The sequence below is a fragment of the Lentinus tigrinus genome (assembly GCF_003813185.1).
Source record: "Lentinus tigrinus ALCF2SS1-7 unplaced genomic scaffold L226scaffold_4, whole genome shotgun sequence".
Classification (NCBI taxonomy): domain Eukaryota; kingdom Fungi; phylum Basidiomycota; class Agaricomycetes; order Polyporales; family Polyporaceae; genus Lentinus; species Lentinus tigrinus.
In genome coordinates this window covers 1,472,343-1,488,292 of record NW_027137913.1, presented here as the reverse complement: position 1 = coordinate 1,488,292, position 15,950 = coordinate 1,472,343, and the positions used below count along the sequence as shown (strand labels likewise).

Below are 15,950 nucleotides of genomic sequence, written 5' to 3'. Positions count from 1 at the left end.
ACATGCGTCAGCGTCTCGAAAGCAGCCGGGGACACCTTCGTGGTCGAGAACTAGCGTTTGGGTGACGCTGGCAGGAGGCAAACCCCGTGAGGTCGCGACGGCAGATCATTGTCTCCTCGAGCACCCCTTTGAGGAGATGAAAAACGTCGAGAGACAGTATTACGGCGCTCGCACATCTGAAGGCGGAGGCTAGTGCCAGCTCTTCCACTCGATCAAGCCATTCTTCGCCAACGAGCCGACGATTCTCCTTCTCAACAAGGCTGATGTCGCGACCTCAGGCCTCAGGCCCGAGCGCCGTGCCATGACCGACGAGAGCAATGATCAAGCGTGCGTATTTAGCAGCATCGCCGTTGTATACAACTCCCTAGGAGAGATACTCGCCCTTGCTTGCAAAAGTAACAAGACCGTTCCGTAGTCAGTTGGGAAGACCTTCATCGAGACCCTCAACGTAGTAGGTCAACATGGGGTGAAGGATATGATCATCGGAGAGGGCGTGAGCGATGAATTATCTTTGGCGATGGTGAAGAAGGTGGCCCACTTCGTGTGGTAGCATGCGTTGGTGCATCCATTACGAGTATCATAGAGTTCCAACGCGGAGGGGAGCAATGATAACGGTGAATAGCATCTCAAGAATCAACGACTAAAGTCCTGGACAAGTATTACTCAGTGAACCGAATAGCCACGGGGATAAGTTGCAACGTACTGCTGCAGTTTGCCAGTATCGGACTCTTTCTCGTCCGCTCTGCGTCCAAAATACTAGTAGCTCCACCAGCGTGATGGACCTGGTTTTGTCGAAAGGCAGAACTTGGGTAACCTCGACGGCGGTCCAATCTGCGAGCACAACATCAGCACCATCATGTCTTAATGAGGACTCACACGTACTTGGACTCCATGTGCCAAAGACCCAATGGTTGTAAGTGGTGACCACGAACCACTTGAAGCCAAAAGATTTGCAAACATCGTACGTCTATTACGCTGGTCAGCGAACGGCGAGACAGTCTGACAGGCACAATAACATACCAATGCCCAGAGTTTCATCGCATTGTTCCATCTTGGACCATCCGGTGCTTCTCTGTCTAACTCTCCTCGCGCAAACTATGAGAGCACATCGTCAGCAGAGCACTTCGTCGTTGCACTCAGAAGTTTCGAACCTTCCTGGGACGAGCAAACATCTGGAAATCGCCCGGGCCAAACTCCCATGGAGGCAGCGAGAGTATGACAACGCCCTGGCTGACGACGCGCGGCAGCTGAGAGCGAACAATATGAGTGGCTCTGTGATGAGGCTTGATTGAACGACTGAACGGACGTACTCCGATGGGCCTGCCAAACAACCATAAGGTACATATCTTCCTCGAATTAACCTTTCCCTGGGCTCGCAACCTGAGAAAACTGAGCTCGTCCTCGTCGAACGGCTGCTTCTCGATCGTCCGAATAGCCTCGGCCGTCGTGTTCAGCATGAAGTACTGTAGCGCTTCGTGGAAGTCGTGCTCGTTCTTGACCTTGAGATGGTTCAGCGCAGGATTACCGAGAACCTTGACATCGGGGCAGGGCATCGTGAGGGACGAGTTTGGCCACTCAACCCTCAGCTTGTTTTCGAACCCCATGAAGTCTAATTGAGTCGTAGGTCAGCATGGTCGCGGGTACGGCACTTTGACGGAAACGTACAGGTCCGTACGGCATTCTCCACGGCGAGCAGAGGTATTTCCGTTACTTCCATGAAATCCCGTGTTTCTTTAGGCCTACAATTGAGTTCCTCCATGACTGGCCATAGAGGTGCATGCTGATGAAGGGGTGGGACGGTCCCTTGGGGGAACAATGGGAAGAGGTAGGCTTGGGCAAGGTATGCAGTGAGCGAGTTCCTGTCGTCAGCCATAGCTGGGAGGCACAGTGGGCAGAAGTGGTGCTGGAGGAGAAGAGGATGAGAGTGAGCGAAGGCGATTGTACAATGAGCTCACCCCTTATATAGTGGTTTGACGACCTGTAGTCAGCAACGCAGTACAAAGTAGGACAGGCCGTGTGCAGCGCCGCAAGGACAAAGCGAGCGGCACGCGGACAGGTTGATAGGAAGGGTAACCAGTGGCTCGACCTGTGTCTGGCGGGAAGACAATGAACGCGAGCTTGAGCCACTCTACAGCGCGCCCACGACCGCTTCGCCCGAAGCGCGTACCAGGCCAACTGACCTTGGTTGGATGAGAAGAGATGCACAGAGCACTCGTCAAATAACGAGGCATAGCAGGACGATGATGGCGATGTGTGCATCAGCGAAATCAAAGCGTAAGGGTCACACAAGCCGATATATGTCCTCTACAACTTCTTCAAGCTCTCCAGAAGCACGCTAACGCCCTTGGGTCCAGCTGCTTCAACAGCCTTCCGCGTCTTCGCGTCGAACCAGCCCTTGACAGTCTTCCTCTCTTCAACATCACCGTGCTCCGCAAGCTGCTCGCACAGTGCAGCCACCACAAAGGCCCCATCACCCTGGGCCATAGCGACCGTGCTGTCACGGCCGACCACCTGGACAAAGCGTGTGGCAAATTCGCGCGCCGAGAAACGGGGTGCTTGCTCGATCGACTTTGTGGCGTGCGAGAAGTGGCCGCCTTGGAGCAGCGTCTTGTAGATGCGGGAAGTATGGGGAAGGGAGATGGGGTGCGGAGTGACGGGGTCAGAGGAGGGATATGGGGCACAGAGCGCGTTCAGCAACGCCTCCATGGCACTTGTTTTGTCTGATATACGTCAGCCTCTGGTTCGGGCAAGTGTACATGATGTCACATACCTCCATCGGCATCTAGCATAATCTCGCATACGACGAGACTGCCACCCGGGTCTCTTGAGACCTCCGCGCCGCTCTGCGCGACCCAGTTCAGGAGCCCTTCGCTGGCAGCCTTCCGAATTTCAGAAGTACGCAGCTCGTCGTCCTTCTTGCTCGTCTTCGCGCGAATAGCATCTGTCTCTGCCAATGTAGCAATTTGGGCCGGGGTGAAGTGTCGCCTCGTCCGTGGAGCAACAAGGTAGAAGAGAGAGCGACGTCCTTGCGAAGACGTATATAGTGTAGACGCAGCAGCGACGACGTCGGATACAAGCGACTTGGCCGTGAGTTTAGTGTCACTGTTGGAGATCAGTATACGGTTCTATGAATCACCAACTGCCACATACTCAATGATATCAAGCGCGGAGAAGAGAACCAGTTGCGCCTCATCGTCTTTGCAAATCCTTTCGATATGGGGTTTGATCGCTTTCACGATGTGTTTCCTGTCCTATAGCACGTGTTAGTATAAACAGTATAAGGTCTGTTGTGCGAGAATACTTGTACAGACCTTGGCTGTACCCCAAGCGATGAATTCGCGCACGGCTCTGCTACCATCCCGCGTATGCACCATCTCTGCGAGAACGTCTTGACAACTGATGAAACACCAGTTATGAGAGAACGCTCTATTCAAGCATAAGCATGGGTGAAGAAAACGTACGTCTCGAACATTTCTCGACGAAGCTTCTCGGCCTCAGCTTCGTCCTCAATCTCTGCAATAGCCGAGAGATACTCCCACAGGGCACGGTGGACGATCGTATGCACGACGGCGCCCTTGTCAGGATTGTTGTAGCTGAGGTCGTTTAAGGCATCGCACGGAATGTATAGTGAACGATTGAAGACTCACATGGTTACCAAATTGTCCTTCAACGCAGACAATACACGCTTGCGTCGCTCACCCTCCAGGCCCTCCATTAGTCCCTTCAGCCCTCGCTTGGAGCGCTCCTGCTCCTCGGAGCTTCCAGCCGTGACCGTGAATAAGCTCGCCTCCTTGCCATAGAAGTCGCGCAGGAGGATAGAGCGCTCATACGCATTAGCGTAGAGCTCGAAAGCGTCGGAGAGAACACCGGAAGCCTCGCGGTGGAGCAGCAGCTTCAACACGTGTCCCTGGAATTCACGGAGGATGATCGCTCGGTAGGTGGGGCAGAACCGGATGAGCTTCGTGACGAGGAACTAGAGAAAGCGCACGGATCGCGATCAGACCAGCGTAAGGGGATGCGGAGGTTGGCTTGCGTACCTTTGAGTACTTGCTCTGCGCAAGCTCCCTGTACTTCCCCTTCAGCTCTTCCGCAATCTCGTTGCGCTCTTTCTGCCCTCCATATTTGACAACGGTCTGGACGATGCGGCTGGCGTCGTGCTTGAAAACGATGTCTTTGACTTTGCCGCGAATGATGTCCATGAGCGCATTGATGTGTTTCGTGCGTTCTTTCTTTGACAGGCTCTTCTGGCGAGCAAGTGTCCACGCACGTTTCGCGTCCGTCAGGAGAGCGGAGTGGGGTTTCGCCGCTTTTCGTTGCGCCAGTATGGCACGTTGTTCTTTGTGGGACTCCCGTGCAGCTTTATCGCATGATGTTGAACACTACGCGTAGACGATTCGCCTGGTATACTCACCATTAGGATCCTTGGTGTTTTCCTCAATGTCCATCTCCGCATCCATATCCTCGCCTTCTACTTCCTCCTCAAAAGACTCCTCGTCGTGCTCATCCTCGTCCGAGGTGTCTGCGCTATCCTCGGGAAGCGAGCTAGTGATAGGCCGACTGCGTTTCTTCGCCTTGGCTTCTGAAGCCTTTTCGAGGTGTGGTTTCTTCGCAGAGGGGCCAGCTTGAGTCTTAGCCGGACGCTTCTTGGGAGCCTTTTGTACTGCGGGAGACATGTTGCAGTCGGAGTCGCAGGCAGGTTAGGATGGTGGACGAGGGTGGCCAGGCAGATCGACCGTCTCGAGACCAAGCGCTTCCAAAAATCTCATGGGCGCTACAACTGCCACTCATCGGTATCTCCGGGCCGGCGGGGTGAAATACCTTCGACTACACGCGAAGAAATCATATACTTGGGTACGCAATAAAAGCTGTGTATACGGATACATCGGAGAACACAAGAGGCTCAAGGAGGAGATGCCGCGACAAACGCGTTGAAGTTGTATGACGGGGGCGTCACGCTGAAGTTGAACCCTGCAGGTGAGAACTGGACCGGAGCTCCCCCACCCCTCGCCACCGTCGCGTTGACCGCACAGCTTGAGGAAAGCCTGAGCTTGAGCTTCGAGAGGCCAGCCGGAACAACCGTCTTCTGCGTTGAGGGACCGCAGGTGAGGGTGACGTTGGCCGGTGCAGTGAGCAGCGTGACGGCCCAGAGGTAGTCTTGGGTCTGAATGGTAGTGATAACGTGTCAGAGTTCGCAAGCGTAGCGACCGCATCGGGGATCAATCGACGTACCCAAGCCGAGTTGGCAGGTTTTCCAACCGAGTCTGGCGCCGTTGCATTGACCGGGTAGAGTCGTGCCCACAGAAAAACGCGATCCTTGGTGATCGCGGGGTACGACCCGGTCTTGTACGCGGCGATGTAGTACTTCATCAGATCCAGCCAGCCTGTGATGTTATGGTTAGTCCTAGAAGAGATGGTGGGCAACAGCAGAAACGCACCTTGGTGGTCGAAGCCGTTGACCCAACCTTGCGACATGGGCTGGATACCCTCAATCGGTCCAACGTAGTGCGATTCGCCAAAGTCGTTCCAGGTCAAGACCTCAGCGAGCGGGACAGAAGATCGGTTCTGCACGAGCATCTCCCAGCGCTGAGCCCACAGCCAATCATCGCCGCGGTAGATCCAGTTCTTGTTGAACGTATCAGGACCGTAGTGCTGAAGAGGATCTAGTCAGGCACTGCGACAAGCGCAACAGAAATGACGTTGTTGTGCATACCGTAAAGAACCAAGGCGATACTGAGGCCATGTAGGTCTTGTTCCCGCCGAGGTTGGAAATGTACGACTGGTCGGGACCGAAGGTGACGTTGTAGTTGCCCATCGGCCATGCAGAGTTCCACTAGTGTTGTTCAGCAGGATACACAACACGGGAGCGAAATGGTAGCTCACATGAAAGGCTCCGTCAATCACAGACAAATTCCGAAAGGTTGCGGGGTCGACGAAAAACGACGGCACGAACCACACCGCAGGAAACGTACTTGTCTTCGTCGCGGGGGGCTTGATGGCGTTGATCCACCCCTGGTTTAGGGTACTCGTTCCAAACAGACACCCTTCACCTGCAAATGTTGACACAAGCATGCGACCGTTGTACTGGAATGTACTCGTATTGTTGGCGTACGTCCGGATATATGACTGGAGTGCTGTCGCGTGGCTGGCGCTGGAGCACGGGAGTGACGACATGTCGAAGGAGAGGAACAACCGGAACGGAGCTGCAGTGTTGTTCGCATTTCCATTGTACCTCGATGCGGCGGTGTAAGCATTGGCAACCTGAGAGGACTCCCATGAATCGGCACCGACGTTGAGCGCGAACGCATCGATACCCTTTGACGCGGCTAGCACGATGTCTGGGTTGAACCTTTCAGCGGACGGAAGACGCCCAAAAGAGGCTGACATACCTTGAGACCAGCTATCAACAGTGTAATTGTATGTGTTGCCAACGATGAAGTGGGCGAACACTGCGCGACTCTGCGTTGTGGTGTTCGATGGTGTCGTCGAGTTCGCTACCAATGTACCGGAAGGTGAGCCCGAGCTGAGAGGAGTCGCCACACTGGTAGTCGTCGCTGGAGGACGGGTTGACGAGGTACTTGAGGCTAGCCGCGAGCTAGTCTGCGGAAGTGGTCTGCCTCCGGGACCAATACCAAGCGCGTGCGCCATGCCGTCAACAGCCTGTTGCAAATCGCTCTCTTCGGCTCGAACGCAGAGGAGTGTGGTCACGAGAAGTTCGGGAAGTAGCACAGAGAGCAGGACCGCCTTCCGGAGGCGGAGAGAGCGAAGAGGGCCAGCAGTGAAGAACATGTTGAGAGCAAGAATGGTAGGTAAGGATCAGAAGGCTGTAACCAGACAGCACAAGAAAGTAGGAAGCAACTCTAATGGGGAAGAGGGGAGGACAGCAGCGAAGGTCTGGGGAAGGAGGTTCATATGGACCGGAGGCTGACTTGCAGGAGCTGTACTTCGGCCCAGCTCTGCCGCGTCGGTGTGCGAGTCTCAATCAAAATTGGACTCTGTCGGCTACGGCAACTCTGGCGGATGCCAGCAACGAATGTAAGAATGCATGCCAGACGGTCGAAAGGTTACGAAGAGGTACGTTCGTCCGCCTTCACGTCAACGATTGGGCGCAAGGTGGCATTCAGATGGCTTCAATCCGCAACTCGAGACTACGTATCTGTGAGAGGCGACAAGGTGCGGGGGGTATCATCACAGCGACATGTTGCCTGATCAAGGAGGGGATCGAGCATGAGGATGTACTAGTGGGACCACTAAGAAACACGTACACAAGAACAGAACCCGGGAAAGCAAGCACAGCGAGTCCGACACGAAACCACGCCCAGCAACATTGGATCATTTGACGATCGGGTTGACACCCCGGGCGGATAGGTATTCCTTCGCGGCGGTGGCACTCTATGAGAGACGTGGTCAACATCATACCACACTAAGTTGGAAGTAACTCACGAGACCCTTGATGAGCTCGTATATGCTCTTGTCATGATAGCGGAGGCCAGTGGCAGGGTCAGTGTATGGACCCTGCGCGTGCGGCATGAAGGACGGCGAATCTTTTGAAGCAGAAGAAACTCATACCTCTAGACCTGTGATGTCACAATAGCGCCTCTGTGGCAGGACAGAAGGTGGGGCTTCGATGGACGCGTCTGCAACGCAGATGAACGGGGTAACGTGCGTGAAGGCATACTGGCGATACTCACATGTAGGTAAGTCCTCTACAAGAAGATCCTCCTGTGCTTGCTGCCCATCAACATCCATACTCGCGTCCTTCTCCTGCCTCTTCTTCTCTCGTTCGTTCTTCTCGCGCTCACGCTCCTGCGTGAGGACAGCCTTCAGATTCTTGGTGCGCCGATTGGAATTCTTGGTATAGTTCGGATTCTTGAACGGACGCGGGTTGTGCAGATAAGACAGTTGCTCTGCCAAGCTCTGAATATGTGTTGAGATGAGGTTGAATGCAAGGAGTATCAACGTACGTACCGGCACAGGTGGGGTCGGGGAGTCGTCGCTGTAGATGGTGTTGACTTTCCGTTTGCCTGAACCCTTCGGAGGCCTATAACCGTTCAAAACAATAACTAGCAGATAATGGTCGAACTTACATAGCTGCACGTAGCTGAGTTAACAAAAAGGGGGGAAGCTCGATGGAGGTCGCGTTCAAGGAATGCGGGGACGCGTGCCGCAGAACCGCACTCCGAACTTCTCGGGATCACTTTGCAGGCGCTTACCATCATTTGCTTCGCGTAACGGCTCACTGGGCACTGCTTGTAACTTCAACTTGAACCGCATCTCTCGTACTCCTCTTCTCCTGCCCTCGAAGGCTGCACAAAGCCTGCGTCACACATCATGACTGAAGCTGGCCCCAGCAACCCGCTCAAGCATAAGAAAGGTGGAAAACCGAAGGACCCGAAGCTGAAGTCGAGGAAAGCACAGAAGCTGATAGAAGCGAGGGCTATTGCAGAGCTTGACGAGGCTGCGCTTGCATTTGTGTGTGCATCCAAGAGTTTCCACGATTGACTCTCGCTGAACCAGTGTATCTGGGTAGGAACCCACGCCAGACCTCAAGCTCTTCGCAGACCTCCCCATATCTCTATTGACCAAGCGAGGTATGCTCTTGCACCATCCCCCATGTCCCACGCATACCCTAACGCGTGCCCTTGTTAGGCCTAAAGCGCGCATCTTTTGTTGACATGACCGACATACAGGCAAAGAGTCTACCTATATCTTTGAAGGGCAAGGATGTACTGGGCGCGGCTCGCACCGGCAGCGGCAAGACTCTCGCCTTTCTCGTGCCTGTCCTGGAGATATTATACCGTCGGAAGTGGGGGCCTCAGGATGGGCTTGGTGCCTTGATCATTTCGCCAACGAGAGAACTGGTGAGTCCTGCCTTCTCGTAACACTCCTCGGCCGCCAACGACAGGACTACAGGCCGTCCAAATTTTCGAGGTGTTGAGGAGCATAGGAGGGTACCACAGCTTCTCTGCTGGACTAGTGATTGGTGGGAAAAACCTCAAAGATGAGAGAGAACGTTTGTCCCGGATGAACATTCTGGTCGCGACGCCTGGTCGACTACTCCAGCACATGGACCAGACCATTGGTTTCGAATGTGATAACCTCCAGATGCTCGGTAGGTTGTTCCGTTGAGATGAACATCCTCAGCTGCTCATCATGTGCAACAGTCCTGGATGAAGCAGACCGCATCCTCGACATGGGGTTTCAGAAGACACTCACCGCCCTCCTCTCCCATTTGCCAAAATCGCGCCAGACCCTCCTGTTCTCCGCGACCCAAACACAATCTGTCTCTGACCTCGCACGTCTGAGCCTCAAGGACCCCGTGAAGGTCGGCGTCGAGGAGACCCTCTCCGAGGGTGCGACACCGAAGACCCTCGAGCAGCACTACGTTATCTGCGAGCTGGACAAGAAGCTCGACGTCCTGTGGAGTTTCATCAAGAGCCACCTACAGAGCAAGACGCTCGTCTTCATGTCAAGCTGCAAACAGGTCCGTTTCGTCTTTGAGACGTTCTGCAAGATGCACCCCGGTGTCCCTCTCCTGCACTTGCACGGGAAGCAGAAGCAGATGGCGCGTCTCGCGGTGTTTCAACGCTTCACCTCCATGAAGCACGCCGTCCTATTTGCTACGGACATCGCGGCTCGTGGTCTGGACTTCCCGTCGGTCGACTGGGTCCTGCAGGTGGACGCGCCCGAGGACGCGGAGACGTACATCCACCGTGTCGGCCGGACAGCGCGGTACGAGAGCGCCGGTAAGGGCCTGTTGCTCCTCGTGCCGAGCGAGGAAGAAGGCATAGTTGCGGCGCTCAAGAAGAAGAATATCGACATTCAGAAGATCAAGATCAAGGCAAGCAAGACACAGAGCATCAGCAACCAGCTGCAAAACCTAGCTTTCCAAGACCCAGAGATCAAGTATCTCGGGCAGCGTGTACGTCTCCCCTGGGCCTTTCGTCTGCGGCCCTATCATGACTAATGTCACAACAACCGCAGGCGTTTGTGTCTTATCTGCGCTCTGTACACCTGCAAAAGGACAAGACGATCTTCAAACTTAGCGAGCTGCCGGTTGAGCGATTCGCAGAAGCGCTTGGTCTGCCTGGTATGCCGAAAATCAAGTTCCTCAGCAAAGAGATGGCGAAGAAACGGAAGAACACTTCGCGTGCCCTCGCCCAGCCTCCTCCTCAAAAGGGCAAATACCGTAATGAGGAGGAAGACGAGAGCGAGATTGAGATGGAGTCTTCCGATGAGGGCTCTGACGAGGATGACCACATGCCTGCCGAAGTCGCACAGGCTAAACCGTCTGAGGAGAAGGTGTGTCTACTCTTGTTCATCATAGCGCTTCGCTAACCAACATATCACTAGTCCAGTCGCGTTCGTACCAAGTATGACCGCATGTTTGAGCGCAAGAACCAAAACATCCTCTCTGAGCACTATACCAAACTTGTCGATCGTGAGGACGACGACTCCGAAGACGAGTTTATCACGCTCAAACGTGCGGACCATGACCTCGATGACGGTATCGCACTGCTGGAGTCCGGGTTCACCTCCAAACGCAAAGAGAAGATGTCGATGTCGAAGAAGGCACTGGCCAAGTATGGCGAGAAGGGCCACAAGCTGGTCTTCGACGATGAGGGCAACGCGCACGAGGTGTACGAGATGAAGGACACCGCGGATGTCTTCAAGGACGAGCGCGAGGTGATGGAGGCTGGACGGCAGTTCGTGGAGACGGAGCGCGGAAAGATGAAGGAAGTGGATGTTGTCGACAAAGCGGAGGCGAAGGAGAAGAAACGCGAGAAGAAGCGGAAGCGGAAGGAGCGCGAGCGCGAGGTATGTCATCCGAAGTTTATTTTCAAGTGCACCGAACTGAGGGAACGCAGGAACAGGGATACCATGACGACGATGACATGGCCGGTGGCGCAATGGGACCGAGTGTGGCAGAATTCTCCGAGGACGATGGTTACGTCTCACCCGAGTTCGACCTACCATCAGAGTCTGAGGGAGAGTGTGAGTTCGAGGGGCCTCCTGCCAAGAAGCCGCGGAAGGGAACACGGCCGGCAACCACGACCTTGGAGGAAGAAGAGGAGTTGGCATTGCAGGTGTTGCGTAGCAGACGATAGTCGTGCTCAGTATGTATCTTGAGCCTTACAACAAGTATGTGTGTATCTCGCACTCATAACATGGGTTCTATTGTTACCGAGAGCGCAGGATGCTTGGCTAAATATTGCGTTCATCATGTTGCGACGCACTTGCGCGAAAGATGGAGTTCAACCACCGCTATAGCGTCCAGCATCGATGATTTCCCGGTCATTTGTACGGTGGTATGGTGACTTCAAGCACATTGTCTGCAGCGAGTAACACACTCACCCGGCCCGCTCCCTCTCCCCCTGTCTGAGTCCATCGCCGAACGAAGTTCGATATGATTGCACACAGAACAAGCGACGACGGGAACATGGTGAGGTGGTGATGGTGGCTCCCATTTAGTACTCCTGATTAATTCCAGCGGCAACGCTCTAGCAGGCGAGAAAAGAGCCCCTCAGGAATCGACGATAAGGTCAAGCTGAGGATGTCAGCGACGCTAGAACCGCAATTGCCTTCAACTCAACCCTGGTAGCAGTGCGCCGTATCCGTCAACCTCCAATTCATGAGCTCTGTCACGCACGAGGTGAATGTTGCCTTATGGGAAACGAACAAATACAAATCACTTGTGATCGTTGACAACGTCTCTCAACAACGGTCGCCCTCTGAGGACGCTGTCCTCAGTGGCTGAAACGTTCTTGCTACGTTTCGCCATCTCTACCTCTCCCTCCTTCGCACCGAAGACATCCGAAGCCATATCCGCTGCAGACCGCTTCCTCGGGGTAGCCCCGCCCAGCTCGTGCATGAGGTGGGCGTTGGGCGGTAGAACAAGAATCCAACCCTTGCTCTCCATGAGCTCAAAGAATTCCTTGAGCAGAGGGGCAGCCTGAAGTGTCTTCCGCGAGCCGATGATGATCAATTTCGAGCGCGCACGGGTGAAGGAGACGTTCATGCGGCGCCAGTCTTTCACGAGTTCACCGATCTTCCATAGTGTCAACACAGAATCTGGGGGAAGACGGAGAAAAGGACGTACCAGACCATCACTATTGGACCGGACGAGGGAGATGATGATGCAGTCCTTGTCACGACCTTGACTGCGGTCCGCGGTGAGGAACTCCAGGCCCTTCCTGTCTTGCAGCAGATGCGAGAGCAGCTTCAGCTGCTGCCGATAGAGAGAGATGACGCCGATCTGCTGCTCTTGAACGCCGCATCCCACGAGACACTCCGTGACCTGGTATACCAGACGCGCTTCCATCTGGTTTTCGACGAGGTCGCCCACCCGCGAGTCACGTGCGGGTACCTTGTCAGTATCAACGAAGACGGCCTTGCAGCTGCGAGAACACCGTTGAGATACGTCATGATCACGCAAGCGTGGAAGCTCACCTTTCGTCCATCAGCTTGCTTAACCAACAGTCAAGCTTCCGGCATTGTGATCGTGCGTGCAACGACGTCAAAAACGTCTCGTTCGGAAGTTTCAAGCTCCTTGCAGCGACGGCGTCCGAGCCGCACTGCAGCCTGTCACTGTAAATGAGCTTGTTCGACAGAAGCATAATATCGGCGTTCATGCGGTATTGATGCGTGAGGTCGACAACGGCTTCAGGGTGGGCGTCCGATAACCGGCGGAAAAGAGAGACCTCCAAACCGCCCTTGCGCGCAGCCTTGTTCCTGACCTGCGGGGCCTATCAGAACAATCGTCTCCTGACCGTGTAGCAGTCGACGTACCAATGGAGGCAACTGGAAGTGGTCACCGACAAGTATGAACTTGTCCGCGAAACGCAGAGGGCCGAGGCACGTGGGCAAGGTAATCTGCGACGCCTCATCCACAATGCAGTAGTCGAACGTCCGTCTCGAAAACACAGGACTGTTGCAGATATGATCAATATGTGGGCGGCTGATAGGAATATCATTACCCACTGGTCGACCGACAAGCAGGTAGTAGCGACAACCGGAGGCGTCATCACCTGGTTCTCCAGCTGCTCGATATTCTGGGCAAGCGGGCGAGCAGCTAAAGTGTACTTCTGCACTGCAGGATGTATCTGCACGATTGTCAGAAAGTCTTGGTATCCATGAGAGATCGGAAAGCGAACCTTGTCGAGGTTTCCTAACCTCAGGATGTCGAAGTCGGCACTATCTAGCTTGAGAAGGATGGTATCGACCGCCGAGTGCGTATATGACGATAGAAGCACCGTCTTCCCTGCATGCACGAGCTCCTTGATGAGTGCGGCAATCACAGTGGTCTTCCCCGTTCCAGGCATGCCCAAGATGAGAGCGTAGTCCTGGGCACGCAGCACTGTCTGAACAGCCCGCCGTTGATCCTTGTTGAGGTTCTCGAGGGCAACTGACGTCTCTGCGATCGCCGTGACACCCAGGAATCGCGGCCTCACGAGATCCACAACCTGCTCGAGGCGCCTTGAGTCTGTGCCAGCATAGAACAGCTGCGCGAGATTGTCGCGAATGCGCGCCATACCGCCGAACAGTTCGTCCTTGTCAATGCGAAAGACGATGTTGCCTGTGAAGGTCTCTTGCCTGCTGTACAGCCGGTCGGCGATCATACCTTCGTCGAGTTCATGGTCGACGCCAAGGACGACGGAATCGGGGTTGAGCTCGAGGATGAAGCCGCGTGCAAGCGCAAGGAGCCCGGGTTCGACAGAGACCACAACAGCGTCGCCTGCGACCATATGACCATTGAGAAGTGAGATTCCACCGGTATGCGCCTTTACGAAGCGGTAAGTCGACTGATGGATCTTGCCCTCCTTCTGTGTCGTCGGCTTCATGGCTACCGGTGGTTGGTAGGACATATCGAGAAGCATGTTACTGAAGCATCTCCCCTTGCTCTCGCGTTCATCGGCGGACATCGTCCATAACTCTTTCCGGAAGCGAATGATGTCCTTCTCCTCCAAGGAGATGAGGGCCTCCCACTTCTTGAAGAAAGCAGCTTGCACGAGGGTTAGATGGCCCGTCTTCAATTCATAGATGTCCGCAATGTCGGATGTCGTGTCTTCGACGCCCTCGACAGCCTACGACATGAATTACGGGCAAGATGCAGTGACGAAAAGGGGCGCGTACCTTCCGGTAGAGCATGCAGGTATCAAGGGCGAAGCACTTGCCGCAAGTCCGATTGTCGTCGATGGTGGGGGGAAGGAAGGACTCCAGATCGGCGACATTCTGAACACCTTCTGCATCACCCTCGGAGGACGATACAGCACCCTTGGCTCTGAGCCTACTCATCATATGTCCAGCCATGGCGTTCCTCGCTACAAGGAGCGCCCTAAGCTCGTTCCTCGCGGCGGGTACACGCACGACCTCTTCGCTCTGCGTATAATACAGAAGACCGCTCGGTATCTCGGTACCATAGCGTTCCCCCATTAGCAATGTATAGAGCATAGTCTGGGCACGATGCTCCATACCAGCAACGGACCGTCCCGTTTTAATCTCGAATGGCATGGGCGATGCACTTGTCTGGACCTTTGGGGCAACTCGAGTGAATGGGGTGCTACTGTCGTCAATCTCGGTTACGACAGCTTCAACGGAGGCGTCAATCTTCCCCTTCAAGCCATAAGTGGGAGACCAAATATCCTCTTCGATATCGTAAATCTGTGAGATCGCGAGAAGTGATGATTCGCCGCGACCAGCCCGTGTATTGGTCAATAATGCCTCGGGCTACGTACTCAGGTCAGCAAGAACAGATATACGTGGATACGTGACATGCCTTTGGGGTCTGTGCGATGTACTTGTCTGCGAATGCTTTGAGACCCTTTGCTCTCGCTTTGACTTCGGTAATTGCTTGGTCGACGCCCATGTCAATCCTCAGCAGCTCGCCGAGGCCACGCTGCGTAACCTCGGCGATCTTCTTGTCTACGAATCGCTCGTCCCAACGAGCAACGCTCAGGCAGGTTTGCATAACTTCATGTAGCATGTTGCCCCAAATGAGAGATGGCGTCACATCCGAGGAAGAGCGAACCAAACTGGCTAGCAGAGGTTTCCGAGAGCATTGTGACGCATTCGATAGGGAGGTTGCAGTGAGGAGAATGTCGGGGTGATGGATGAGGAAGTTATGCTTCGAAGAGATAGAGATTGTGGGAACGGAGTCAGAGGAGGGCTCCGGAGGCAGTTCCCATTCTCCGACAGCATTGACGACATCGCCTGTATGCAAGATGTTTGAGCGACTTGATTTGATTCCACATTGGACTCGCTCACCTGTGCGCACATCTGCATGACACCAATCATCACGCAGGATGATACGACGCAGCTCGTTGGTTGGCTGTACTTTCACATCAAGGACCTGTGGACATCTGTCAACAACGCACAAACAGTGTTAATTGGCACCATGCGTACCTTTTCTATCCTCGATTTCACATATTGCTCCTTGACTGCCTTGACTAAGCATCGAGTGGCAGTGGAGGCAGGAGACCTGGCCGTGGAGACAGCGTATCTGGATCGCTGAGATGGCCGACAAACGTGAGTGTGAGTATATCGCCTAAGTCATATAATGTCAATGGCCCTACCTTGGGCTTCACGGGACTACTCTTGTGAGGGGTCATGAAATCGGAGTTCATGTCGTCCCAGTCCCAATCTTCCACGCCTTCCATGAGCGCGTCGAGATCTTCTGGAACAGCAGAGCAAATAACCAGTTCGGACGTCTTCGCCTTTATCGCAGACCCATGTGGCGTCTTCCGCGGAGATATTTTGGTCTTCATGGCGCGTACAGGTGTACGTGGCAGGGCGGGAGCGACGCGTTTACGTGGAGGAGACGCATGCTTTGCAACCGGTGCCGCACTGTCGAGTTCTGAAAAGAGATCATCGAGGAAGTTGCTTTCTTCATCCTCCGTACGTGCTATCGGAGGCATGGTTGCGGACTGTGTGTGGTGGTGGTAAATAACTCGCGA

At 54.5% G+C, this 15,950-nt stretch overlaps 6 protein-coding genes across 6 annotated transcripts; 1 reads left to right on the top strand and 5 right to left on the bottom strand.

Annotated features, from left to right (window-relative positions):
* Window positions 1–378: 378 nt before the first annotated feature.
* On the bottom strand, window positions 379–2,020 carry L226DRAFT_502003 (uncharacterized protein). Its single transcript, XM_067677858.1, has 8 exons — window positions 1,956–2,020; window positions 1,666–1,903; window positions 1,311–1,609; window positions 1,152–1,247; window positions 1,021–1,095; window positions 883–967; window positions 704–831; window positions 379–648 (listed from the first exon to the last, which is right to left on the bottom strand). The coding sequence occupies exons 2-8, from the start codon at window positions 1,871–1,873 to the stop codon at window positions 634–636; spliced, it is 906 nt and encodes a 301-aa protein (XP_067539989.1). The 5' UTR covers window positions 1,874–1,903; window positions 1,956–2,020; the 3' UTR covers window positions 379–633.
* Window positions 2,021–2,242: 222 nt separating this feature from the next.
* L226DRAFT_609876 (ARM repeat-containing protein) lies at window positions 2,243–4,719 on the bottom strand. Its single transcript, XM_067686098.1, has 8 exons — window positions 4,412–4,719; window positions 4,038–4,357; window positions 3,648–3,973; window positions 3,462–3,593; window positions 3,312–3,396; window positions 3,151–3,251; window positions 2,771–3,102; window positions 2,243–2,720 (listed from the first exon to the last, which is right to left on the bottom strand). The coding sequence occupies exons 1-8, from the start codon at window positions 4,671–4,673 to the stop codon at window positions 2,305–2,307; spliced, it is 1,974 nt and encodes a 657-aa protein (XP_067539988.1). The 5' UTR covers window positions 4,674–4,719; the 3' UTR covers window positions 2,243–2,304.
* Window positions 4,720–4,900: 181 nt separating this feature from the next.
* On the bottom strand, window positions 4,901–6,645 carry L226DRAFT_456096 (glycoside hydrolase; the record flags this gene model as incomplete). Its single annotated transcript, XM_067675276.1, has 6 exons — window positions 4,901–5,161; window positions 5,230–5,381; window positions 5,436–5,649; window positions 5,711–5,830; window positions 5,881–6,335; window positions 6,387–6,645. The coding sequence occupies 6 exons, from the start codon at window positions 6,643–6,645 to the stop codon at window positions 4,901–4,903; spliced, it is 1,461 nt and encodes a 486-aa protein (XP_067539987.1).
* Window positions 6,646–7,057: 412 nt separating this feature from the next.
* Window positions 7,058–8,151, bottom strand: L226DRAFT_249506 (uncharacterized protein). Its single transcript, XM_067673258.1, has 6 exons — window positions 8,085–8,151; window positions 7,966–8,038; window positions 7,689–7,914; window positions 7,567–7,634; window positions 7,441–7,512; window positions 7,058–7,389 (listed from the first exon to the last, which is right to left on the bottom strand). Coding segments are annotated over exons 1-6 (501 nt in total). The 5' UTR covers window positions 8,087–8,151; the 3' UTR covers window positions 7,058–7,329.
* Window positions 8,152–8,264: 113 nt separating this feature from the next.
* L226DRAFT_480275 (DEAD-domain-containing protein) lies at window positions 8,265–11,188 on the top strand. The gene is made up of 8 exons (XM_067676874.1): window positions 8,265–8,469; window positions 8,528–8,588; window positions 8,647–8,858; window positions 8,911–9,109; window positions 9,162–9,919; window positions 9,982–10,299; window positions 10,351–10,815; window positions 10,866–11,188. The coding sequence occupies exons 1-8, from the start codon at window positions 8,329–8,331 to the stop codon at window positions 11,103–11,105; spliced, it is 2,394 nt and encodes a 797-aa protein (XP_067539985.1). The 5' UTR covers window positions 8,265–8,328; the 3' UTR covers window positions 11,106–11,188.
* A 498-nt stretch (window positions 11,189–11,686) lies between these two features.
* On the bottom strand, window positions 11,687–15,911 carry L226DRAFT_543433 (Dna2-domain-containing protein; the record flags this gene model as incomplete). Its single annotated transcript, XM_067682201.1, has 10 exons — window positions 11,687–12,046; window positions 12,098–12,395; window positions 12,448–12,734; window positions 12,975–13,100; window positions 13,152–14,081; window positions 14,131–14,724; window positions 14,774–15,207; window positions 15,262–15,346; window positions 15,400–15,504; window positions 15,582–15,911. The coding sequence occupies 10 exons, from the start codon at window positions 15,909–15,911 to the stop codon at window positions 11,687–11,689; spliced, it is 3,549 nt and encodes a 1,182-aa protein (XP_067539984.1).
* Between the last annotated feature and the right edge of the window lie 39 nt (window positions 15,912–15,950).

Bases quoted from the DNA above. Each gene is read 5' to 3' on its own strand.
- L226DRAFT_480275 (XM_067676874.1), top strand. From the start codon at position 8,329: ATGACTGAAGCTGGCCCCAGCAACCCGCTCAAGCATAAGAAAGGTGGA. The intron at 9,110-9,161 runs GTAGGTTGTTCC...CATGTGCAACAG, and splicing joins TGATAACCTCCAGATGCTCG to TCCTGGATGAAGCAGACCGC. The intron at 10,816-10,865 runs GTATGTCATCCG...GAGGGAACGCAG, and splicing joins GGAAGGAGCGCGAGCGCGAG to GAACAGGGATACCATGACGA.
- L226DRAFT_609876 (XM_067686098.1), bottom strand. From the start codon at position 4,673: ATGTCTCCCGCAGTACAAAAGGCTCCCAAGAAGCGTCCGGCTAAGACT. The intron at 4,358-4,411 runs GTGAGTATACCA...CATGCGATAAAG, and splicing joins AAACACCAAGGATCCTAATG to CTGCACGGGAGTCCCACAAA. The intron at 2,721-2,770 runs GTATGTGACATC...GACGTATATCAG, and splicing joins TATGCTAGATGCCGATGGAG to ACAAAACAAGTGCCATGGAG.
- L226DRAFT_249506 (XM_067673258.1), bottom strand. The intron at 7,635-7,688 runs GTGAGTATCGCC...TCTGCGTTGCAG, and splicing joins TGTAGAGGACTTACCTACAT to ACGCGTCCATCGAAGCCCCA. The intron at 7,390-7,440 runs GTGAGTTACTTC...CGTCTCTCATAG, and splicing joins ACGAGCTCATCAAGGGTCTC to AGTGCCACCGCCGCGAAGGA.
- L226DRAFT_502003 (XM_067677858.1), bottom strand. From the start codon at position 1,873: ATGGCTGACGACAGGAACTCGCTCACTGCATACCTTGCCCAAGCCTAC. The intron at 1,096-1,151 runs GTTCGAAACTTC...GTGCTCTCATAG, and splicing joins TGTTTGCTCGTCCCAGGAAG to TTTGCGCGAGGAGAGTTAGA. The intron at 968-1,020 runs GTATGTTATTGT...CCAGCGTAATAG, and splicing joins CGATGAAACTCTGGGCATTG to ACGTACGATGTTTGCAAATC.